This window comes from Mastigoproctus giganteus, chromosome 9 (assembly GCF_048544385.1).
Source record: "Mastigoproctus giganteus isolate SK-2022 chromosome 9, ASM4854438v1, whole genome shotgun sequence".
In the NCBI taxonomy this organism is placed as follows: Eukaryota; Metazoa; Arthropoda; class Arachnida; order Uropygi; family Thelyphonidae; genus Mastigoproctus; species Mastigoproctus giganteus.
This window is the reverse complement of record NC_143583.1, coordinates 153,711,173-153,728,259: the sequence shown is the minus strand read 5'-3', so window position 1 is coordinate 153,728,259 and position 17,087 is coordinate 153,711,173. Positions and strand designations below refer to the sequence as shown.

The following is a 17,087-nucleotide window of genomic DNA, read 5'->3' as shown; positions in this document are numbered from 1 at the left end:
CGGTGGTGTGTTATTCTTCTTCACAGATCTTGAGGTAGAAGTCACAAGTTGAAAGATAAGCATGCCAGGGTGGAAGGAATTGCCTTGGTGACTGGGCAATGATGTCTACTGTCACATTTACTTCACTTAACAGCCCTTGAATTTGAATATCAAAAGATTGGTTGGCAATCCAACAGGAATTGTAGATTTCCCCTTCATGGCTCAAAGACTAATGTCCATGTGGGATCACTGGGCAGGGACATTAATTTGAAAGCATACTTCAAGGACAACTGCTTACATCAAAGAGACAGAGATGGCTCATTTGCTTCAGCATAGAGGCTTTGGACAGGAAATGTATGGAATGCTCCAGTGGCAGTGAGGATAGCCTGGTAGTAGACTGGATCTAACCATCAAAGTTATATCTCTAGCAGAAGCATACACCTGGGAACCATAATCAACTTTAGGACAGACGAGAGCCTAGTAAAGCCAACCTAGAGTATAGCAGTCTGCATCCCACAAAGTTGAAGAAAGGGAATAAAGGATGTTAAGTCCTTTCGCACACCTTGTTCTTAGCTGAAGAATATGTTCTAGAAATGTCAGCTTCTTGTCAAAAATAAGTCGCAAGAATTTAACTTCTGCTACCAGTGGGATGCTGTTTTGCCCAAACCTTAATTCTGGATCAGGATGAAGATTATGTTTGTGACAAAAGTGTACAGAAATGATCTTCTGTGATGAAAATCTGAACCCACTAGCCAATGACCAAGATGTAAGATGATCAATGGCTTTCTGCAGTTGTCTTTCAACAACTCTCATATTACATGAATGACAAAATATAATAAAATCATCAGATGTTGAAGGAACTGTTTCTACCACTGGTGGAAGTTGTTCTGTAATAGTTTATTTTTATTGTGAAAAGCATAACACTTAGAACGTTGACTGGTGGAAAACATTTTGGCAAAACATTTGAGAGTGTGCAGATCCTAAATGAACTTGAAATCAGCAATTAGAAAGAAGGCTTTTATATAAAAAGAGGAAGGTTATCCCAAAGACCAAAGTTATGGAGGTCTTATAATATGCCAAATCACCAGGATGTGTCATATGCTTTTTCAATATCAAAGAAAAGTAATACCAAGTGGTTGGATTTAATAAAAGCATCATAAATGTATGTTTCAAGCCCATTTGTTTCAATATACCATATAAAGCAAGCAATAACCATTCTTTCCAGGACCTTGCACAAACAGGCTGTCAGAGCAATCGGACTACAATTCTTGGATATTTGAGATCTTTTCCTGGCTTTAGGAAGGCAAGGAAAGTTGCCTTTCACCAGGGGTCCAAAAATTCTTTGTCAAGAAAGATTCTGTTAAATAAAATTAAAAGATGATTCCTAGACTGTGGTTAAGTGTTTTAGCATTTTGCTTGTGAGAGTGTGAGCACTGCTCTTAACTCTTCTTGTGTAAAGGGCTTGTTGTATGGTTCAAGCCCATTTGAAGAAAAGTTTAGTGAGCACTGCTTGCTTTTCTATTTTAAAGCCAAGAACTGAGGAGAATGTCATTGAAGAGATTTTCACAAATGTTTCCCCCAGAGCATTTCCAACTGCAGTTGAATCTGCAACTGCACATTCATTCTGCTCTAAAATCACTAAAGGGCATGCGGATATTCTCCCTTCATTTTGCAAATCTTATCCCAGACTACTTTTGAGCTAGTTAGCCTAAGTTATAGAGGATGTAAAACGAATCCAAGATGCCCTTTGGCTCTGACATCAAATGTAAAATGCTTTGGCTCGTGCACATTTAAAGGATATTAAATTTTCCGTGGTGGGATATCCGCGGAATATCCCCAATGCCTTATTTTGGGTTTTCCTTGCTACTGTGCACTCAATTTCACCATGGTTTTGGAAATAGTGAAATACTTATATATATGCAACTGCTGCTGTGTGGATAATACCTTCTGTAATGTACGTAACTGCATCACTGATAGGCTCCTGGCTGACTTGCATGATGTCAAACTGTGCCAGGTGCTCGAAGGAATTCCAGTCAGCCTTATCAAGCTTCCATTGAAATATCCTTGATGGTTGACATGGTGTTTTAGCAGTCAGGACAGATATCACAGGGAAGTGATCACTCCTATGGGGATTTTGTTCAACCTCCCATGTGAATGATGGGAGGAGAGAGGGGGGAGCAGATAGAGATCAATGGCAGTAAATGCACAGGTAGGTGTGTGTGGAGAAAAACATTCACTCCAACACTTAGGAGAGAGAGAGAGCTTGTTATTTTCGAGCATACATTCTAATTTACATCCCCTCATATTAGTGTCTGCACTACCACAGAAGGTATTATGTCCATCAAGATCTCCTAACAAAAGACTAGAAGCAGGCAGCTGCATAATGAGATCATCAAGGTCTGATGTCTTGGAGGTGTTGATCCCAGGTGCCAAATACACTGAACATATTGTTAGAAGAAGCCCTATAAAGAGGAAAATGACACCTGCCTATAATGGTGGTTGTAAGAGGGATTATTTGGAAAGGGATACAGTTGCCCACTAGGATGCAACTCCACAGTGAGCAGGCGTTCGGTATTTGCCTTCTATTGGCAAAGTCTGGTCCATCCTCTATCCTGTTTTTTATGTATTATGCTGACATTTCCTGTCTTTATGTATTATTCTGACATTACATAATGTTAGGGTGTGCATTTGCCTTTAGATATACGTATCTCCTGCAAAGAAAGACACAACTGGCTTGTGTCTTCACAAGCCAGATGAATTTTGATGTCATCAAAATTCAGTCAGAATTCACAGCAATTCCACTGTATGGACCAGTAGGAGAAGGCAAAGAGTGGTTATCAATGGATGATGTTCTCTTTGGACTACTATAATTAGTAGAATTCCCCAGGGTTCACTGCTGGCAGAATATTGTTTATGATATTTATTAATGATATCAATGAAGGCATACCAGGCTTAATGTCTAAGTTTTGGAGGAAACAAAGATTGGCAGGGTGGTTAATAGCAGTAAATTAATATTAACAAATGTAAGGTATTGCATATGGGTTGCAATAATCTGAGAATAACACACTATCTGTGTGGTACCACACAGATGGTGTGTTATTCTGACTCCCCCATCTCCACCTGGATGGTTGCAGGTGTCCACCCCCACCTGCAACTATCCTTCATTAATTTGAATTTATGACCACTCATGCATAGTCTAGCAGGAGGAAGAATGCTATCAGCACTGAGCTTGCTCAATCCATTCAAAAGTTTAAATTATACTAATCATTTAGTCTAAGTGTAAGTAACCGCCCCCCCCCCCAGTCTGCTTCCACAGAAGTGTGTAAATTTATGTCCCCATTTTGTCTATCTGCTGGTAATTTCATTAATTTCTTATTAATGCCCTTGTATTTATGGTTTTTATGAGGTAGAAGATTTCCAACATTTACTAATCCTAGTATTATCTTAAAGTTAGCTTGCTGTTTTTTTTGTTGTGATATACAAAGTATATATCTTCAATTTGAAACAACCAAAAATCCAAACAGAAAAGGGGGGTTAGGATTACAGTGTTGCCATTGACTAATGGGAACCTATTTCCTCAACTCACCTCACGACAATGTCCAACCTCAGTTTTTCTCCTTCCCTATCCCATATAAAAGGAACTCAGCCTTACAAGTCAAGAACACACATCCAAAGACTGCACAGATCCAGCCAGAAAGGAAAAAACTATCAGAATCTGACAAATTAGTTAGCAGCCAAAAATAACTGCTCTACTCAAAAGCCTATATAGCATCCTATCAAGGCATAACAGTATAGTATTTAGAGTCAGGTGCCACCAGTGGTTCACACATCTGCACCGTATATACTCTGTGATGTTGTTGTTGTTGTTATTTGGTTTTTAGGAGCATTAGCAGCTAAGGCCATATTGCTCCGGGGATATGCGGTGGTCATTCCCTGACCTTTCCGCATCCTCTGTATTTGGTGGTGACGGGCTCGAACCCACTCTGTGATGGAATGTAGAACAACTGCAAAAGCCAGAAAAGAGCATTGCGTAAGGTTTATGTAGTATTGTGTTTTGTTCCGTTGTTATGTCTCTGGCTGCTTGGCCGCAGGATCCCTAGTGGAACCCTACATTGCCTACGACAACTACTGGGAGGTGAGCCAGGCATTCCCTTAGTTCTCTGGCTGGTCTCTGCCAGGGTCACCTGAGCTTCCTGACAGAGGACAATTTAAAAAAAAAATAAATAAATAAAGAAGTGTGAAGGTTGCATGGGGAGATAGCAAAGGTAGGTCCAAATGAGGGTGAGGCTTCAGGTGGCTTGACAGAGAAGTTAGGCTACCCAGAGAAGGCAAAGTAAGGGTGGGGGAAAAGGAATAAAAGTCCTGGGGACAGACGTCCCTACGTGATTTCTAGAGGTAGACGGCACTCTGGGGACCTGTGCTGACATGAGAGCACCAATAATCCTGCACCAGATGGTGCCAGCTGAATCCTACCCGAGGGTTTGCAAGTTGATCCTGCACTCCGGAGAGTGCCAGCAATCCTCCTTACGGGCAATTTATCCCGCACTCCAGTGCTAGCTGTTTCCGTGTAATTTCAAGCCAGTATTGGATCATACCCTATCTGGGTTGGCATAGGCTTGTCTCATGCGTTTCCTTGGGAGTGGTATTTTCCCACATTGGTCTAGGTCTGCTTGCGTCACTCTGTGTTCAGTGATTTTAGCTTTCCTTATGGTGAAGACTTCTTATGTGAATATTGTCAGACAGGCCTGACGCAGCCCAGTGGTCAGGAGCAAGAGTGCATAGCACACGTTCCTTGAGTGGACCGGGGTTCAAGCCCGTGACTACTAAATACGATAAATATTTGTATTGACGATTTATTGTAAACTCTACTGACTTGGTTGTCGTGTCGGAGTATAAACAGAAAATTTATGTGTATCCTCGCTTTGGAGTAGGAGAAATTCTTGGTTCCGGGAGTTGCATTGGATCCCCATGAGGAATTTTAGCCTGGAAGTGTCGTAGGAAGGGCACTCACTCCATAATTCTTCCTCTCCGCAGTGGCAGAGGGGATCACTTTCCACACCGAATGCAGTTAGTTTCTGTTTAAATGAACTGTGGCCTGTATTGATAAAGGTTGAGTGGAGACCAGGCATAAACCAGGGGGGGGGGACTTTTGGATAAGTCAGGTCGATACATGGCAGGAAGCGTTTTGTGATGTCTCCTTTTGTTGTGCATTTCCGAGCATTGCCACAGATCGGTAATTCTCCTCCTTCCTCACTTCAGATTGTTTGCTAGGTCGAGTTGCAAAGAACCTGTACTCTGGGATTCCTTTCTTGAGTAAGGGTGAAGGGTCCTCTTCTAATTACCTCAAGTTATAACTTAAAGTGCAAGGATGCTGACCGTTCTGCCCACCCTCAGATGGACAGTAGCATAAATCTTTGTATGGCATCCAGTTTGCATTTATTTCTCTTCATGGTTGCTCTGGTGCACCAGACAGAGATCCATAGGTGGTAATTGGGACCAGGACCTTTATAAATGAGAGAGAGAGGGCCTTAGATTTTATGCCCAAATCTGCTTTGCTTACATGTCATACCATGGTGTATATCTTTGGATTTTTCCTAACAAGAATTTGAGATGGGCTTGGAAGGTTAGGCCAGCATCGATTTGAATTCCCAGATACTTAACCTCTAGAAACAGGCAGATTGGGATATTGTTAGTTTGATCATAGGTGGTTTTGCAGTCTTAAAAACTGCAAAATTCCTGATTTGCAGTTTTCCTTTCAGTAATATTGATTTTGTCTTTTCTCCAGAGATTTTTAAGGTACGTGTGGCTGCCCAATTTTTTAGGTTGTGTAATTCCACGTTCACTGTGATTTCAAGTGCTGCTCTAGTGTCTGCTCCTGTGATCAGGACAAGATCATCTGCAAAGGCCAGTACCGGACCTTGTCCAGAACCATCCCCAGGAACTTATCCAAGGTGATGGATCATAGAAACGGCCCTAGGATCGAGCACTGAAGACAGCCTCGGTGGATGTATCTGTGCAGTAGTTGATGTTTATTGACTACCTGGACTCTTTGATTAATGAAATGTTCATAGATAATTATATAGGTTGCTGGAGACATTTGTCCTCCTGAGTCTACGTAGCACGCTGGGCCACCACACACAGCCAAAAGGCCCGGCAAAGTCCACCATGATTGCTAGACAGTACTTTGAGGTTTGTTGTGTGGCCTGGTGAGTTGGGCAGTGTATGACATTTTCAGTGCAAAACCCTGGTTTGAAACCAAATTGAACTGGTGAGGCAAGTTGATGTTCTGTGTATAGGGTGATTAGACGGAGCAAGAAGAGCCGTTCTAATAGTTTAGCTAATATAGAAAGGACAGCAACACTGCTCTGTAGGAGGCAGGGTTTTGCAGGTTCTTGTCAGGGCTTTTTAAGATCGGTCTCAGGGAGGCAGTCTTCCAACCATCTGGAAAACTCCATGCTCAAGACACCTGCTGAAGAGAGTTAGTAGCTTGTTTGGGTGACAAATTTCTTGACCACACCCAACTTGAGGTCTTACCCTCCTTAGTCTTGGCAAGGGCCAGTATCAAGGTGGTCACATCTCATTCACCAGTGGAGCACCTCCACAAACAATGTCTTACATACAGGACTCTGCACTTGCACCATAGGGGCAATTACAGCCACTCTCTCTCTGACTCTTTCAATAGGCTCCGACAGATGATAATAGCTCTTTAAAGAAAAGAATGAAACTAAAAGGTTTTAGTTTATTTAGATTAATTTTACGTGTGTGTGTAGTAATACTAATGTTTACCATGTAATGATCTTTAAAATGTGTCTTTCAGTTTAAAGTTATATTCAACTCAAAGTTTATTATTATTAAAACCCATGGTGCAGATATCTAGTGATGAAATCTTTAGAGTAGGGCTGCAATATTTTGTCTATTGATTGCTGTAAACATTCAAATTCTACGTTAAGTGCATTCTCAAACACTGACGTGTGTAATTTATCTATTCTAGAGATGCACACAAATATGCCCTTTACTCAACATACCAGATCAAACACAAATTGCAAAAAAATCACTTGCAAATTCAATATTCTGTTTGAATTCTACGATGTTTCATGTAACCTTCCCGCCATATGCAGATTACATTGCTTACTTGGGAGTAAGCAATGTAAGCAATGAAATCACATTTCATTTTTTAATGCCTTCATTACATCAAACAAATAAGTTTAGTTATTCTGATTATCTACTTATATCCTATGGGGGCGATTTTTGGCTAATCATGTCCCACAACCATGACTAGTTTCACTCGTTTGGTGTCTTCTCAAAAAACAACTTCTTTTTCCACTCACTGAGAAAAAACAGACTTCTCTCTAATTTTAATTAGAAAACCATTACCAATGGCAAACTGCAAGACTTCAGAGAGATTTTCCTTGTATACACTATCACGTGGCACCAAACAGTGCTGAAGCAGAATAGTGAGATGGAGTTCCCTGTTTAGATGGTTGGATTTCAATTTTATTGGTGCAAAAGCGACTAAGGCTTTCTTTAGATGGAAGGATGGGAATGAATTAATAAAACTACTCATTACGTTATCTGTTCTGTTATTATAACAAATTGGGAAAGCATTTATGTTATTACAGCAATTTGATTTTCTCTTAATGTTACTTTATATAGCCAATTTCCAAATTTTAATTAGCACATTAATTAGCGGCAAGAGGCAATTGTCTAATTGTTTAATCAGCACATTAATAATTAGCGGCAAGAGGCAATTGTCTATCAATGTCTTATAAACATGAAAATTACCACTACTACACTGGATAACTTCAACAGTTGGGGAATCTGGAAGGGATTTTTCTGGAGTAATGTGATGGCGTGAGCGGGACACACTGACTCTTGATTCCTTCAAATCTAGATCCAATGAGAATGTAGAATTAGAAGATGACATACGCTTCAGGTCTGGGGATTGTTTCATAACTTCTTGGACACTGCTTAAATGCTCTATTACTTCAGATGAACTATCTGGAGTTAAATGAAAGGTTATATATATATGCATACACATTATGGATTTTATGTAATACTGATTATAAACAGAAATTTAATTTAAATTCATTATAATCAAAATAAACACAGAATTAATTACTTAACCTTCCATCACTTGCACTCTTAATTTAACAAAGACAAACTCGCATGGGATCTGCTTGATACCCTTATTTGTTTTAATTATGAAAAATTAATTTTCAGCTTGTTTGCTGACCTGAAATCAGTTAAAAATCTCTTCAATGAAAATAAATGAGAAAAACCAATAATAATAATAATAAAAGCTTTTATTGTATTTTTTAGAATCTCTCTTCAAGGTCACTGATCCCCACACTGAAACCTAGATGCTGATGTCAAGTGGGAATGGGAATCTCCTAGAGGAAAGATAGATGATTTTTCTTGCCCGTTAAAGGTGGGCAATAGTGTACAGGGGAGAATTTGATTTCATTTACAAATTTAAAAAACAATAATAAATAAAAAAAAAAATTAAAGTGGCATTCTAGCATCAGAAGGTTAACAAATTCAAGAAAATGTTATATGTTGCAAATGGTTCATGTAGGTCCGGTGAAGCATTTTATCTAAAATAATATTATTTAAATTTTAATATACATTACATTAAAATATTCTGTTTTGAAAATTCTATGCATTAGCAAATGAAAATTTCAGCTGCCATAACTAAAAAGCATAAAGTGTCTTCAATTTCTGAACTTGAACACTTCAGGCCTTCTAGTTATGGCAGTAGAAAGCCACAAAGACTTGGGTTTACATCAGAGATGACAATGTGATTCACAGGTTGAATCACAATGTCATCATACATTACTAAGTTGCTAATATCTTTTAAATAAGTGGAATCAAGGAGAGATGAATCCACCAATTGTTTAAAAATAATGAGACAGCTGTTGCAAGAATACAAGTCTCACAGAAAACAGGCATCCACAGTTAGCAAATATATGCTGATTTGTCAATAACGCACTGAATTTAAGTGAGTAACCATACACCATATGGAAAATAAAACTTCTGATAATGCTTTTGGGGTGGGGAAGTTTTGTGAGTGGGTCTACCCTATAATCAATTTTCAATAGTAGAAGACACTTTGGAGTGATTTTTTTCATGGAATTTTGATAATTCCATGAAATTTTGAAAATTTTTTTCAAAAAATAAAAACATTCTACATACAAGGTGTGGCAATAAAGTTCCTAGATAGATTGGTGATACTGTAGTCATGGTCGATGAGATTGAAAATAAATGGACCTGGTAAGTTCAAAGTTCTTTCAACAGATGCTGATACAGAGATTATCTGGTAGGCTAACAGGTTGTGAGTAACAACCAGTTTCATTAGTAGCATTAAAGTTACACCATGATTTTGCAATGGAGCAATCAATGAATATAATATCAAATTTTGCTTTTAACTAGAATAATCTGCCACAGAAACATATGAAACGTTAAAAACTGTTTATGGTATAAGTGGTTCAAAGAAGGTGTCTGTTAACTTCTCAAAATGAAGACAAGGAAAGGCAAGCGATCACTGTCTGATGCTCAGAATGATGGCTGATAAGTTGGATATGAATAAGGGCACAAGTTGCCAAATTCTACATGAAGATTTAGAGAAAAAGAAGGTCTGAGCAAAATTTGTGCCTCACAGATGAGCAGAAGCAACAAAGAGGGTCATCATGCAAAGACTTCATCCAGGCAATCATAATTTCCTCGACCGTATTGTCACTGGAGATCAGTGTTGGTGTTTCAGTAAGACCTAGAGATGAATCCAAGCATGCAATGAACTTCAAAATAATCACTAAGGCCCAAAAACTTTTGTTTCCAGAAGTTCAAGGTCAAGACGATGCTGATCATGTTTTTTGATGAAGAGGGTGTGATCAACAAAGAATTTTTACCTGAAGGGGAGAGAGTCAATGTGGCATTCTACATATGTGTGCTTCAAAGACTACTGAAGTGCATTTACCAAGTGAGGCCACAATTTTGAGAGAAAGGTAGTTGGTTCTTGTTGCACAATGATGCCCCCACATATTCCTCACTTGTGAAGACATTTCTCATGAAACATGGCATTGTACAAATCAACCATCCACCCTACACTCTCGAGATAGCAACAGTAGACTTCTTCCTGTTTCCCAAGGTGAAAATTGTCTTTGAAGGAAAGAGATTTCAGGATGTTGAGGACATAAAGGAAAACATGACTGCTGAACTGCACATCATCTCTTTGGACATGTTCACTAACTCTTCTTGGAAACTTTTGAATGGTGTAATAAATGCATTCAATCAAGTGGTATTACTTTAAATAAAAATAAAACCATTTTTCAACTCATTTCACTTTGTGTTCTTTTTATTTCACCAGTTCAAGAACTTTAGTGCTACACCTTGTAAATTCTTTAAAATATTATATTTTTATTTTGGATCTATTATTCAATATCAGAGCAAAATTGTCAAAAATCAAATCACAATTTAAATAATTCAGAAAATAATCATAAATAAATAAATCATAAAAATTCTTAAATATATTTGTAAATAAAACATCTACATATATTTATATATTAAATGATTCAGTTTTATCACATTTTTATCTTAATTCCACAGAAGTTCATCACTTTCAGCTATTTTAAGCTCAGATTTTTAAGCCCATTCCACTGTCAGCAATCAAAGAGAGCAGGCATGTTTTAAGTTGGCTCCAATGGCTTAACTGAAGAGCATTAAGATCAGATATCTGGTAGGCAATTTTTTTTTTTTAATTTGTTTAAATTTAATTTCTGTAATTTTAAATCAAATTTCAGTAATTTTGTGAAATTACTTTCTACAATATTTCACAAATTTAATTCTTTCCATAAATTTTTGGTAGGTTAATTTTAACATCCCTAATGAATAAAATTTTGGTAACAATTTAATTTCTGTAATACTTTGGTAATTTAAATTCTGTAATGTATTGTTAAGTTAAATTTTATAATCTTTCGTAAGTTAAAATTTTACGTAAATAATGGTTGCTACAAGATCCACTTTAATTCATCGTCAAAAAGAACATCATGACTCAAATGAAAATGTCTGCAGGCATTTCAGGTGTGTAAGTCATGAGTTTCTTGCTCATATGGCCTGTATTCTAAGGTCATACGAGCAAGTCTAATGCCTAGTAGACAAACCAAACTCAACTGACAATTCTTTTTTTGCACCTAATGTAATGAGTACACTAATTTCAAATTAAAACTTGGCGTACTACTAGAAGAATTTGAGTCACTGAAAACATGAGTGTTTGTTCTAGAATCAAATCTAACTGGAAGCTCGTTAGGTACTCAAGTATCTCAAGACCTGCCAAATGATGCACCCCCGATTCGGGTTCCAGAACAGAATAGTTATGTGCATACTGCTCTGGTTGAAGGAGATTTAGTTTTATTGGGGGACTATTGTCAGAAAATGGATAATACTTTGTAATAAAGATAGGTGGACCAGAACCAGGAAGTGTTTGCTTGGAGCAACAATTGATGATGTTACCAACAGACTGTCAGATTATTTTGGGGGGGGGGAGGTAAAGAGAGCATTATTATAAATGTGGGGAATAACAATATTAAATGAACAACATGATGATGTGTTGGATAAATACTGTACCACACTGTAAAAATGCCGAAAGTTAGGTCAGAAAGTGCATGTGTCTGCAATTCTGCCTAGACACAACAGGAGGGATTATATTCTTAAAGGCTTGTGGAGTAACTCAAGATTTGAGGCATTCTGTGAGGCTTTTTTTGGGGATGAGGTTTTCAATGTGGTCTACACTTGTAGGTAAAAAGAATCTATTTTGTGAAAATGGTATTCACTTGAAGAAAGGTGGTTTAAGGATTTTTACCAGTATCCTTGATACCTTAAGGGTTATGGAAACTGCTATGATATGAATAAAAGTAATGCTTGCAAATATCTCAAGAATTCTTATTTGTTGCTGCAACAGCCAATGTTCATAAGATGTTCTGAGGGTAGCAACGTTTTGAATGAGTGGGAAGATAAAGCTAGGGAAACAAATCTAAATAACTTCAGGGTGTGCATATCAGGATAATAAACACTTAGCCATAACCGTGCTTACAGCAATGTCAGAAATGTTGTCAATACAATAGGTGAATTTGAAATCTTGGTTGGAAGTTCAAATTAATGCTGGCATAATAGGGCTAACAGAAACATGGTGCCACCCTTCTTTTGATAAATATGAACCCACCCAGGTGGTGGGTTCGTGCTTATCAAAAGAAGACTGAGTGAGGAAAACACTTTAGCTGAGTCAGGAGTTATGCCTGCTAGCATAGAATATTTGTGGCTTTAGTTAGTTGGAAGGAAAGGTATAATGAGGGTGGGAGTAAGCTACTGACCAGAGAATTATAAAGAGTATGACGAGAGGTTCTACACACAGAGAGAATGGGCATAAAGTATGAATGTCTTACTACAGGTGACTTCAATTTGTCCCTGATTTACTGGAATAAGTGGGGCAAATTTTTAACCAAATTTTTAAATAAACCATTTGATTATCATTTGAACTAGCACATTAGAGAAGATACTAGGGGGAAGAATATTCTAGACTTCATCATTATTAATTAGATGACATCATACAGCTTACAATATAGGAAGCATTGGCATCTAGTGACCATGCAGACATTTGTGGGAAGATGAACAAAGATGTTGCCGCAGTTAAAAGTAAAGGCTTTTGTAAAGGTTTGTTTCAGAAAAAGGGGTAATTACAGGTTAAGGCACTACATGGCATCTATTATTTTGGTAGATTGCAGAGAAAGGGCAAATATGTTAGAATTATAGAATACCTTTAAAGCAATAATAACAGAAGCCACAAACACATGCACACCAATTAAGAAAATATAACACAAGGAGGATGCTGAGATGGATAAATATGGAGCTGGCCAGTCTAACAGAGAAGAAAAAGATAGCATGAGAAACTTACAGAGTGATAAAAAGTATCGAAGCTAAGTCGATCTGGCTAAGAGAGCAGAGAATGGGGACAAAGAGTTTTTCATGTATGTGAATAGAAAGAAAAAGAAAATGAATCAGACTGGACCATTGTGTATTGGGTGTGAGAAGGTCTTAGATAATCCAGTTGATGTTGCTAATGAAGTGAATAAGTACTTCACATTAGTCCTTACTGATGAAAGATCCTTCATGCTGAGGACAGACAGAGCAAGGCTGAGCCATATGAAATCAGGTGACTGTTTATTAGAAAAAACTTCAGCCTAAAGGCAAGTAAGGCTCCTAAGAATTGAGGGCATATACCTAGTAATTTTGAGGGAGGCAAGCAGAGAATGTACTGCACCAATGAGGTTAATTATGAGGGAATCATTAGGCTTGGGGGAATTTCCTTTGGATTGGAAAAATGCCAACATTGGATCAGAGAAAGGCCAAAACAAAAAAAAAACAAAAAAAAAAAAAAAAGTGATTTTTATTTGCAAAAAGCAAGGCTTTCATAAAAAAACAGGAGGAAAAAAAAATTTTCAGAAAAGAAGGGGTTTTTTTTAAGTTCACACTGCGCTGGAAATTAAATTTCACTGACAAAAGCCCAAGAAACCTATAGGGAAAAAGAAATCCAAAGAAGAAAAAATTAGTCAAGAAACACTTGTTATGATGAACCGAAGGCGACAAATGAAGAGCACAATAAACAATGACAAGGACAAAATTGAGTATACTGAGTTATGCAAAGCCATTAGAAAGAGACTCAGAGAGGACATAAGAAGATTTAATACAAGAAAAGTAGAACAAGCTAAGGGAAAACAAAGGATTTAAATCAGCAGCCATGAGCAGTAATACAGAAAGACAAATGATACTGAAACTGAAGAATAGTGATGGTGTACTTATAAATAGCAGAGAAGTCATAATTCAAATAGCAGAAGACTACTATAGAGAATTATACAAGGAGCAGTGGAATGACGTCAGCAGTGGGGAATATGGATTGCAAATTAGCAACACATACGACATACCCGATATTCTTCCTGATGAGGTAGAACATGCACTGAAGAAAATGAAGAATAAGAAAGTCCCGGGGAAGATGAAATTACTATAGAGTTGTTAAAATTGGGAGGAAGAGACATAACACAAAAACTGGCAAGGCTCTTCACAAAGTGCATTAGAAAAGGTGTGACGCCTAAGCAGTGGAATAATGCAATCATAGTTTTGCTGCATAACAAAGAAGATAAATCAGAAATTGGAAATTATAGACCAATTAGCTTGTTATCCCACATCTACAAGTTGTTCTCAAGGGTCATTACTAACAGATTAGAAAGAATACTTGATGAGAATCAACCGAAAGAGCAAGCTGGCTTTAGGACAGGATTCTCAACTATGGATCACCTTCATGTAACATCACAGCTAATGGAGAAAGCAAATGAATATAAAACACCATTATGCCTGGCATCTGTGGATTATGAAAAGGCATTTGACTCCGTATAGCATAAGGCAATGTTTCAGGCACTGGAAAGACAAGGCATAGATACCCCACATATTATGATTTTGAAGATCATATGAGAATGCTACCTCCTTTATTAGAGTAGACAAAGACAGTAGGAAATTAAAATTGAGAAAGGAGTTCGACAAGGAGACACAATATCTCCGAAGCTGTTTACTGCTGCCCTTGTGGAAGCTTTCAGAAGATTAGACTGGTCGCAGAAAGGAGTCAATATGTGAATGGAGAGTACCTAAACCATTTACGATTTGCAGATGACATTGTGGTCATAAGCCACGATCCCAAAGAATTAGAGGAAAATCTTAATCAGTTATGCATAGTTAGTAAGGATTTTGGACTAAAGATGAATATGGCTAAAACAAAAGTAATGATGAACAAGTATGCCACAGAAAGGGAAATAATGATTGAAGGAGCAGTAATTGAAATGGTGGAGTCATATACAGTAAACCCCCGCTATTCGTGGTATCTGTATTCACGGTTTCGCGTATTCGTGGTCGCTGATTTAATATAAAATGAAACCTAAAAAAATGTGAATTTTAAAGCGCTGTGAACATTTTCCACCATAAAAAAACATGGGCGTGGCTAAAATTATCTTTCCCGGTCAAAACAGTGCTCAGTGGGTGGGGGGGAGAGGGGTGACAAAATCCTGGCGTGGATGTTTCTCGCTACTCTTGTTCAGTGCTTTTTTTTTCTTTTTTTTTTTTTTTTTTTTTTTTTCGCTAGCGGGCTGCCGTTGTGAACAGACGTGTGTTTCATCGCTCCGCGAAATTTCAGTTTAAAAAATGAGTTTTACTTCCGTCAGTGCCATGAAATGTATCCTCACTTGAAGACAAACTGGACTGGACTCCACTGGTGAGAAACTTTTGCCTATATATTGGGAATTTGGTCAGGTTGAAGCGTTATTTATCTGTATCCTTTGTTGCCAGACCGCATGGTCACCATGTCGCTGACAACAGGGCTATAGAGAGGCTGCCGATATAACACGGCGGCCGCGTTTCCACCTGACACCTTGACTGGGGAGGTGCCCCAACTAGTGCAAACTGAGCAGTTGTGCTCTATCAATCTGTGCCTTTACCGAAAAATATCACCAAAGAAATATGACTTTAATGTGTTCCCCCCCCCCACCATAAACTCTCCATGGAGAGAGAGAGAGGCTATCTTCGCACCTGTGCTTCTACCAGGAATTTGAATGCCATGAACGTCTTCGCCGCTACTAGATATCCCGCTGGGAAACTACTCCCGTCCTTTTAGTAGCATTTCTATATCCGGCGTTTCCCCCCCCCCACCATAAACTCTCCACGGAGAGAGAGAGAGGCTATCTTTGCACCTGTGCTTCTACCAGAAACCTGAATGCCATGAACGTCTTCGCCGCTACTAGATATCCCGCTGGGAAAGTAGTCCCGTCCTTTTAGAATTTATATATCCGACGTTCCCCCCCCCGCTCCAAGTGCTGTGGGGAGACCCAAAACTTCCACAGTCCACTGTGTGCCTTCAAATACACCCACGAACTTGTGGTTGGCATCAATCGCCATCATTTTTAACAAACTATCTAACCCCAACATTGTGAACCCGATTAACCGAACAGTCCCGGTAATCCGGAATCTACGGATATGGAGGGGAAAGACAAGCACAAACACTCCCTGACAGAGACACAAAATGATGATCCCATCATTATTGATCAACTGGAGGATATAGAGGACACCCGACCTGGGCCCCCCCCAACCAAGCGGAAAACCCGCAAGCGATTGGTTCCTGAACCGGAACGCGAAACACGATCTCGGGTTGAAACAAAGGAACAGCCAGAAGCCAATGCATCGCAAAAAGAAAGAAATGATGAAAAACAACAAGAACTATGTCTGGATCATACCATACCAGAAGGCTCCGTATACGAGAAAACTCTCTTTCTGAAAACGGCCCTCGAAACCATTTTTAAGGAGAATCCCAGTAGGATATCGTCTGGCCTGAGATCACAGATTGTCACCATCTTTCACAAGATGGAGACAATCCTGCATGACACACATGTTGAAAACGAGAGAGCCATCACACGGCTACACGCCTACATCGAATGCGGGGCAAGACAAATGCCACAGCGCGCCCCGACATATTCAGAAGCGCTGAGGACCCCAACGGAAACGCAACAGACAACAACGCACCAGACAATAACAACGCACCAGAAGAGGAAGACGCTCCTACCAACACCAAACCTGGTGATACTTAGACCGAAACAAACAGGAAAAATTCCCACAAGCGAAGACCTCAAAGCAAAAGTAATAAATAACATGAAGGAGGACCTGAAGCTAACACGAATAAAAGGGATGAGAAAGATGAGAGACGTAGGACTGGTAATAGAGACAGAGACGAGGCAAGAAATCCAGAGCATCATTGAAAACCCCAAGATTGAAGCCCTTGGATTAACGGCCCAGCCGCCTAAAAGGAAGGGACCAAATATATTAATTTATGACGTTAGCCCAGAAATTACAGCCACCCAGATAGCTGAAGAACTTTACCACAGAAACCTCCAACGCGAGATCCCGGACAAGCAGCCGCAAGAAGTGATAACACCAAAGTTCCACATAGAGGCGAGAGGAGGCTTAAAAAACAGCTGGAGTGTGGAACTAATCCCGGAAGCGTGGCAAGTCCTAAAGGACCGGACAAG

At 38.9% G+C, this 17,087-nt stretch overlaps 1 protein-coding gene across 1 annotated transcript in view; it reads right to left on the bottom strand.

The window, feature by feature from the left end:
• The window catches only part of fab1 (1-phosphatidylinositol 3-phosphate 5-kinase fab1), an 809,612-nt gene that overhangs the window by 622,637 nt on the left and 169,888 nt on the right, over window positions 1–17,087 (bottom strand). Inside the window, exon 10 of the mRNA XM_090380831.1 lies at window positions 7,762–7,977. Within this exon, the coding sequence (XP_090236957.1) occupies window positions 7,762–7,977 (216 nt within the window). The remainder of the gene's footprint in view (window positions 1–7,761; window positions 7,978–17,087) is intronic.